Source organism: Clinocottus analis, unplaced genomic scaffold (assembly GCF_023055335.1).
Source record: "Clinocottus analis isolate CAN_PGR_092001 unplaced genomic scaffold, fCliAna1.0.p SCAF_27, whole genome shotgun sequence".
NCBI classification, from domain to species: domain Eukaryota; kingdom Metazoa; phylum Chordata; class Actinopteri; order Perciformes; family Cottidae; genus Clinocottus; species Clinocottus analis.
The window spans coordinates 2573234-2582210 of record NW_027176009.1 but is presented as its reverse complement, the minus strand read 5'-3'; the positions used below and the strand labels follow the sequence as shown (position 1 = coordinate 2582210).

General features: G+C 42.9%; 1 protein-coding gene across 1 annotated transcript; it reads left to right on the top strand.

Annotated features, from left to right (window-relative positions):
• The first annotated feature begins 3258 nt into the window (after positions 1-3258).
• LOC137795158 (fibroblast growth factor 20-like) lies at positions 3259-6178 on the top strand. Its single transcript, XM_068592475.1, has 3 exons — positions 3259-3893; positions 4691-4794; positions 4940-6178. Exons 1-3 carry the CDS (start codon positions 3560-3562, stop codon positions 5183-5185), a joined length of 684 nt encoding a protein of 227 aa, XP_068448576.1. The 5' UTR covers positions 3259-3559; the 3' UTR covers positions 5186-6178.
• The last annotated feature ends 2799 nt before the right edge of the window (positions 6179-8977 follow it).

Sequence of the window (8977 nt, the reverse complement as noted above, 5' to 3'; positions counted from 1 at the left end):
TTTATAAAAAAATAGGAATCGACTATTACTCTTTTATAAGTGGCCTATATAACTCTTGCATTCAATGTACAGATGTTCTCCAAATAAATAACCAGAATGGCTGTCGGAAAAATGCAATGGATGAAAAGTATAGGCTATACCACCAAAACATTTCTGATAATGTACTTTGAACCATTGACAAGGCTAATCCTTCCGAAACCCCTGAACCGACATGCTGTACATATAAAATCTCATTTAAATCACATTCAAAAGCAGTGAGCAGGAGCACATTATAGTCTATTAGTTTGAATACCTCACAGGAAGTGAGTCTTGGAATGAACTTGAAAGACATCTTGGGTTACATAAGGGGGAAACTAAGTGACCAACGATATCAACATTTGTCAATCTTCACTTTTTATTGAGGGTCAGTGTGGTATCCAATTTCCAGTGGGAAGTTCAGGTTCAAGGAAGCCAATGTAGAGCAGATATCAAACGAATATCAAAGATGAACTCTTCATTTAAGTCTTCACATGAGAGACTATGTTAACCTGATGGGGCTTTTCTTATTACTTTGATGCCGAAAGAATAAAGGAAAGAAGTTGAACACATGGGCTTGTCACTTGTTCACACATGAAGCATGCGGATAGTTCTCACAGCACAATTTAGCCAAACGTTAAAAACAGATCAAACTATGAGTATCAAAACCTACATATTCATCCTTTAAAGGGCACACATTAAGCCCTACAATTGTTCATTCGTTTCTACTTTGGTCTAAATCAAAACGAGATTAGCCTGGTGACTAATTGGTTGACTGATGGAGGAAAAAATGTAAAATTATTAATATAGAATTATAACCGACCTGTGAAAATTGTATTAAATATTGATTATTGCATACAATCTGTCAATCGCACGTATACAACAGAGCCCTTGCAACCCATTAGCTCATGCACGCCCTCATTTGTTTGCATAATCAAGGTAAAAAGGCTTTGTTGTGTGCTGGATTTTTTTTTAACCTATCTGGGGACATAAAAGTGGAACTCAAATGCTCATGCATTTTCTAGAGGCATATTAAATAAGAGTCTACGTTTTGGGGCTTTCAGAATTTGTCTCTCAAGGACCCCTGGAGTTCCCGACCCATGGACCACTTGCATTAATAACCTCAAGGCTACTTATTCAGTTATTCCATTATCCAGGCATTCGATTAGGTTGTAATTTATGTGTGTGTGTGTGTGTGTGTGTGTGTGTGTGTGTGTGTGTGTGTGTGTGTGTGTGTGTGTGTGTGTGTGTGTGTGTGTGTGTGTGTGAGGGGGGGGGGGCTCCTCCTCCAGCTATGACTGTCTGCTTCACTCTATCCAACGCCACAAACTATAACAGGACCGTAAACCAACATAAAATGTGTTTTAAAGCAAACCACGTTACCCTGGGAACTGTTTGCATTAACCTTTGTAAGCACGAGTGGAAATGTGGCGCTGTATAGTTGACACCTTCACCGTGGCCAGGTCGATATCCAATGCATCAGGATCTGATCAGCCTGCGGCGATTCCGATCGATTTTGTACCCTTTGAAAGAAAAGTTCCTTTTTTCGGTCATAAATAATAATGAAGCGAGGGAAAGAGGGAGGAGGAAGCACGCCACACACAGAGATGCCCACTCAGTTTATCCATCTGTCACACATGCACGCGACTACATTCTCGAAATTATATATATATATATATGTAATAAAATAGATGTGTACAAAAGTTGTTTTTTTTTAAAAGGTGCCACGTCCTTGTCATGCAGTATCGACGCAGTACAAAATGACCGGCGTATGGCGCGCACACAAAACACCTCTGCACCTTCAACTCATTTATCAACGCAATTCCCAACGGAGGGGGCAGCTGTGTGTGCGCGTGTGTTTCGTGTGCACGAGCGCGTGTCTCTATAGCTGCCAAAATCAATGCCACATATAGACTCGAACATGGGCCCTTGTGCCACTGTTTAGTCTAATCAAACATATATATAGTATATCGGCTGCACTTCGGGTTGACCCCGAGCAAAATCCCACATTCGATATTTATGTAGATTCAGATTTAAAGATAAGTCTGATTCAAAGTAACCAATCCAAAATAAAATCGTGATGATGGGCAATGTTTTTTTGAAGGATCGTTTGTCTGCAATGAGTTCCAGGTGACCAGCATGATGCTAGTATACATGGCCAATGGAACATGTTTAAAGTTATGATCAATATAAAGATGTGTATTTGTTACAAAAAATCAATTTATTTGAATAAAGAAATTCTGAAGCCCTTCAAGTGTCAAGTGTTGGGGTATTATCTCAGCTCGCAGTTCAAACAGGTATATTCCCTTCTTCTGGTTGCTATTGCCTGATCCCCTTACAAGATCTCTGTACTTTGAAGCCTCTGTGTCTTTGATTCGTCTTTTTAAGACCACAATTAAGGATATATGGGCTCCTGCGCTGTTCAAAGCCCATGTGGAAAGATCAATGAAGGGATTGACAGTCAAGTGATGTCGTTTGCACAGGTGTGTGTGGGTGCGTGTGTATGTTTGTGTCTGTGCGGGCGCTGTTAACGTGCGGCTGGCTTACATAAAACGAGGGGGCAATAAATCAACAGCCGAGTGCGAAAATTACGCAAATGGGGGCTTTCCTCTCTCTCTAGCCGCACCTGAGTCATTTCGTTAAGGAGGCGTGGGGCTGTAAAGCGTTTAGGGTAATGGCAATATCACTTTCATGCTGTTTGACACACGCGCGCGCGCACACACACACACACGCACGCACACACACACACGCCTCTGATGCTAATTTGTATAAGTAGTTTTTCCTTTCCTCTCCAAGTCCCTGCGCTCTGTGCACTGAGACTGAACATCAAAGGTGAGACAGGGGAACGGTGAGCAGAGGGCTGATGATGGGGCACTGAGAACCGTGAACGCATGAGCCGTAAAGAGAGTACAGAACGGGTGGCATTTGCATTAAAAAAAAAAGCAACTCGGGGGGGAATTTCGCAAGGGAGAGAACTGCGCGATATGCTATGCTGTAGGTGTTGAGTGCAGCGTGCTGATTTCACTGCGCAACATGCTGCCGCTGGAGGAGAGAGCGGAGGGTACTGCAGAAATAAAGGGCTGAAGTGGAGAGAGAGAGAGAGAGAGAGAGAGAGAGAGAGAGAGAGAGAGAGAGAGAGAGAGAGAGAGAGAGAGAGAGAGAGAGAGAGAGAGAGGAAACCCTGAAGTGCTCCGGAGCAAAGGGGAGTATCCCGAGGTGAGGAGGATAGAGGCAGCGGAGAGAGGAGAGGGATAAATAGCAGAGTAGAAGAGGGGAGAAGGGGACTGGCTGCTGCAACCGGAGATACATCAAGATACAGCGCAGGACTTAAATCTCAATTAGATGACCAAACGGTTCTGACTGCGCCAAAACGCGCACTCATTGGGTATTTTCTCTGCCAGCACGTCCAACTTTTCTTTTCCTTCCCATCACGGGCTGTCCCCTCGTTCGCTGGTTCGTACCGAGGTTCTCCTCTCTGCTCATCACTTGGATCTCGACTTGGAAAGCTCCCGTGCTGTGAATCCGATCGGCTGTCTCATCTGTGATGGGGGCAGCGGCGCAGGTTGGGGGCTTCGTCAACGGATTTGTGGACAGCTTTGGCCCCGCGGGCGCCGCTCCGGCTCCCGTTGGCTCTCATTTCGTTCTCACGCCAGCCGGGGCGATGGACTACAACTCGGTGACCGGACTGATGATGGGGGCACAGGGGCAGCAGGCGGACCACTTGGTGTCCGCGGAAAGGCTGTCCCGCAGCCTGACGGACCTAAGTCATCTGCAGGGGATTCTGAGGAGGCGGCAGCTTTACTGCAGGACCGGCTTCCACCTGGAGATCCGTCCCGACGGCACCGTGCAGGGCACCAGGAAGGACCACAGCCGATTCGGTACACAGCCCTTCACAAATAAACCTACTACTACTACTATTATTATTATTGTATTATTTGTAGTGATAACCTGCTGTAGAATTCAGAGGTTATTTGTAAGATGCAGCAGACTGACGGGTACCCATGTAGTAGAGGCACTGAATAGAGAGAGAGAGAGAGAGAGAGAGAGAGAGAGAGAGAGAGAGAGAGAGAGAGAGAGAGAGAGAGAGAGAGAGAGAGAGATTAAAAATCCATCCAGGTTACTATATCAAATGCTGATAGCACATGGAGTAGCCCACTGTGATGGCAGCTGCTGCTATAACCCTGAACTGTAGTATATGCTAACAGTGGATGTTATAATGCAAGATAAGCTTTCCAGATGGGACATTGCTTTGAGCATTTCATGTTTGCACTTACTTTTTTATTTATTTTTTTACCACTTTTCCTCCTTAAAATTAGATTGAGAGAGATTTATTTTAGTGCAGCAGACTGTAGCACTTCTGGCACTTGATTTATTCCAATTGACACTTGGTGGAACTTCATGCCAGAGGCCATTCCAGACATCCAGCCTCGCTTGTCAGAGTCAGCTGGTGTGGATACACATAGACCTATTTACTGTATTGTTGAGTCTTAGTCAGTCGATCCTTCCTCAAATATGTTAAATTTCACGCACGCCTTTTACCATTATGATCTTACAAATACATGGTATTGCACAAACAGCAATGGAGCAAATCTTTGCTGGACGAAAGCCATGTTATGTGTTTATTGTGATAACGGTGTGACAAGGTCATGTAATGTCGAATAATGTGTGTGTGCAGGTATTTTGGAGTTCATCAGTCTAGCTGTGGGACTGGTTAGCATCAGAGGGGTGGACAGCAGCCTCTACCTCGCCATGAACAGCAAAGGAGAACTGTATGGATCGGTGAGTACACACACTGTTGACTACACACAAATTAGACTGTATTGTACCAATTCTCAACATATCCGATTTGTAATCCATTGCCAAAAGGTGACATATTTTGCTTCACTATACTCAGATTTTCCTCTGCTTGTTTTTCTTTCTGCAGGAGAAGCTGTCTGCAGAATCCGTTTTTAAGGAGCAATTTGAAGAAAACTGGTACAACACCTACGCCTCCAACATCTACCGGCATGGAGAAAAAGGGGCATTTTACTTTGTTGCGTTGAACAAAGATGGGTCGTCCCGGGATGGAACGAGATCGAGGCGACATCAGAGGTTCACACACTTCCTACCCAGGCCTGTAGACCCGGATAGAGTACCGGAGCTATACCGGGACATACTGGGACAGAGCTGAGACTGACGGGGCGTCACATGACCCGGTCAGAGACACTCTGAGCTGAAAGGCAACCCAAGCGCTCCTAACCCCTTCTTGAGGAAGCTGGAAGATCCTGTTGATCTGGGGATCATGAAAAGTGTGCCAAATCAACACTCCGCATCAATGGCATGGAGGAAGGAAATAGACCCTCTATGAACCACACTAGCCGGGGAGTTAGCACCAGGGATCTTCTGTGGAAGATGTGAAGGCCCAACAGACATCTGGGCCCCTAATATAGCCCCTTTATTGGCTATATGCAGAGGCAACGGGTAAACAGATGAGTTTTGGATTTGTTTAAGTTTTCCTGCAAGTCCAAAAATGCATGTTCAAGAGGACAAAAGTGTGGGAATTAATAAGCGAGATAAACAACTGGCTGCTAGTACATTGCTTTTTACCGCTGTGGCTGAGTCTTGTCCATTCCACTGTTTTCAGTTAATTTGATTCAAAACACTACTGTAGCTGCTAAGTAAATGAGATGTTTAATCCACTGGCTGGTTTACACTAAAAGGTAGTTTCATGCACTGGAAATCAGCCACGTTTGTTGTGGGAAACAAATCTAAGAGCTAGGGAATGGCTCAGAAGGATTCTCCTTTGAAACTGCTCCAAAGAGAGATGCTGCTCAGAACATATGACTTTTCTACGAAGCGTGTGAGGAACAAGTAAAAAAAAAAAAAATAGCGGATCCAATGGAGTTTTGTAAGGACTTCTTCGGTGGTGTCCTTTGGCGGAATACTGCGTGTTCTGTTGGAACTCTGAGATGCATTCTAGAACCCAGTGGAGGGTTTCTGTTGTTCTTCCAATGCCTGCGGTCAAACGAGCACGGGACACCTTTACAAACCTGTTGAGAGATTGTATTCTTATTTATAAGTTTTTGTTTCCTAGGACATACATATATTTATTTCATATATTTATTTATTTTAAGAATATATTTTTACAGGTATGAGATCAAATAAAAAAAGATATCCAGAACAAGCCATGAAATGTTTCTTCTTTGTTGTGTCTTTATAGTATAAACTGCTGTTTTCCATCCTCCCAGTATATCATATCAGTTCCCAGAGTTTATGTTCAATGAAGAAAAAACTCATATGGGTCAGCGATGAAGAAAACTAGGACACTATTGCAATATGTCCATTCATCATATGGATATCCGGGCTGATTATTTTATCTGGTTGTCTGCTTAATTGAAGCTGTTGTTGGACCAACAAGCCTTTAACCTTAAAGCTGTAGAGATAGAGATACTCTAACTTTAGTCAAGCGTCAATAGTTTATACCAGCTCAGTAAACAAGCTACACCACTTTAGTTCCCCTTTATGTATGCAGACACATATAGTAGTATACACTGCACTAATCTGCACATTGCAGGCTCCATGTATGATGTTACTGAGATAAGATTGTCGTACTTGTCCCGGTGACAATACTCATAAAGTCTAAAGAATAGAGTCAGTGCACTTCACCTATTTTTTGTACGGCAACAGCCTGGATTCAAAGGGTAAATAAGTAATGTTTCTGAATGTTTCTGTCCAATTCTGCTCACAGAGTAACTTTCTTTAGCTATTGCTGACATGGACTGTGGACCACCAATATGCCTTAATAAAGTTAGATGTTACAAGGTTTCGACAGCATCATGTTGTAATTCAGGGCTCCTATAGTAAAAAAAACAACAATAAGAATAAATGTCTAGGGTAGTAAGTTTAGCCTTTTCTCACTCTACTATAGCAACAATGCCTAAATTACCATCCATTTGTGACGGTAGCCTCATCCTTGTTGTAAAGTTGGTTTATGAACCATCATACTGAATGAAAAAGAAAAAAAACTACAAACATAAAATACAAATTCCCCCATGATCTGGAATTCTGTGACACTGAAACTATGAATTTTAGATCAAACTGTCCTTTAATAAATACTTTTAGTGAGAGACAAACACTGACTGTGTTACTAAAAGCTTAGTTTCACTGAATACTTTCAAGAATAAACAAAAATTGGTTTAATTCTAAAAAGAGGGCGTGTTTCCAGGGTTATCATGGGGAATCTTTATAACTAATTTGAACTGAATGACTGTCAGAACGTCTCACTCAAACACAGGGAGGAGAAAGAGAGACTTCTGCAAATAAAGACTGAGGGAGAGGTGACAAATACTTAAAAGTATGCTCCAACTGAAAGAGATATGACGGCAGTCATGGGAAAGGTGGAGAAAAATAACATGAAGTCATCAACGTAAAGAGACAGCTCGCGCTTCCTACGACAGACACTGCAATTAGAAAAGTGACTGGCAGGCCGAGTGCACTACACTCTTTCATCCTCCCCTTTACAATCCCTTCATCTTGCTCTTCACCCGCCTGCCGTAGGTGAGTCATCCCGTCTTCTTATGACAACTGAGACTGAAATGATCAGATGTCACTCTAACATAGGTGAGAGAAAAACGTCTACAGGGACAGAAAGCGGGGCGCTAGAGTTAGGAAATGATTAAGGCCAAAAAAGACACCACAGTACGAGAAACAAGAGGATAATAGTTTTGCAGCCTGCCGAAGGCAGCTCTGTGTTACGTTAACAGCAGTTGAAAACAATCTCATGAGGTCCAGTTAGCAGCTTTTGATCATTTAAGGAAACTTGGTAATTCAGTCATGTCTCGATGGCGGCCTCTGATCTGTTAAACTCTGCTGAGACGTTCGCGGTTGGACATTAAGATTACCATCTAGACGCAACAGATAAAATGGGGAGAATCATCTAGAATTCACTAAACATTCCCTCTTGCAGTGATTTTCCAATCACAGTTTAGCAAATGTAACTGAGGGCTGTCAAGCTTTGGATTTTTTTTTCCATTTGGATGTATGCATGGTGCTGTTGTAAGAGCAATAGCAATATGTTGAGTTACTTCCAAAACCAATAATAATATTACTAGTGAAGTACACCATTTTATGTAGTTACAAGTTGCATTAGTAAAAGCCTCATTTAGGATTGGGACTGCAGAGCTGATATCTGCAATGTTTTATGTCCAAGTCCAAGTTCAAGGCTGAAAGTGAAACTTTACTTCTGTAAATTTAGCATCCAAACAAAGCTATGTCAAATACTTCACTGTATGGGCCAGCGATGTAGTAAATAAACAATGCTGCCACTACAAATGTGGGGAATTATGGACCCATTGTTTGAAAAAGTACGACAAAGTGTCATTATACAGTTAACTCCATATCTGCGTTGCGAGAACTGAAAGCTTGAAAGACGTTGAAACCTTAACTACATGGGAAAAGATCATTCTTTGACAACTGCGCAAACTCAATCTGCTGATAATAAGCCAGTGGTATGATCAGAAGTTGCAGAACTAAAGCTACTAAACGGGGCTTGATTTGTGTGTGTCTGTGTGTGCGTGTCTATTTGTCAGTGCATCCGTTTGTCGGTATTCTAACAATCAGATTAAGGTAAAGCGGAGTGAAACCGGAGTGAAACCGGAGTAAGCATGATTCAGTTACCAGAGCTCAGTAACTTGTCAATCTTTTGAATTACTTTGGCGCACCAAAAGCACTAGAATTACCTGGGGACCATGTGTGATGTAGGAATTCACCCCCACGAAATGTGAAGTAACCTTTGTTCTACTTTCTCCTTTGCACAGGATAAGTGCTCTAACAGGCTTCATGGGGTTACGTGAGTGAAGCACAATGCTTGGACCCCCTACTGTGACACCCAAAGAACCCCTGCATACTGGGGATTGGAGCGAAAAACAAAGACTGACCTCACAGAGTACTGACGCAGATCTCGGTGTTATCTGTCAGCCTCTAC

What these genes read in the sequence shown, in the direction of transcription:
- LOC137795158 (XM_068592475.1), top strand. Translation starts at nt 3,560, where the DNA reads ATGGGGGCAGCGGCGCAGGTTGGGGGCTTCGTCAACGGATTTGTGGAC. An exon ending in GAAGGACCACAGCCGATTCG is followed by an intron (nt 3,894 to 4,690) that starts GTACACAGCCCT and finishes GTGTGTGTGCAG; the next exon opens with GTATTTTGGAGTTCATCAGT. An exon ending in AAGGAGAACTGTATGGATCG is followed by an intron (nt 4,795 to 4,939) that starts GTGAGTACACAC and finishes TTCTTTCTGCAG; the next exon opens with GAGAAGCTGTCTGCAGAATC.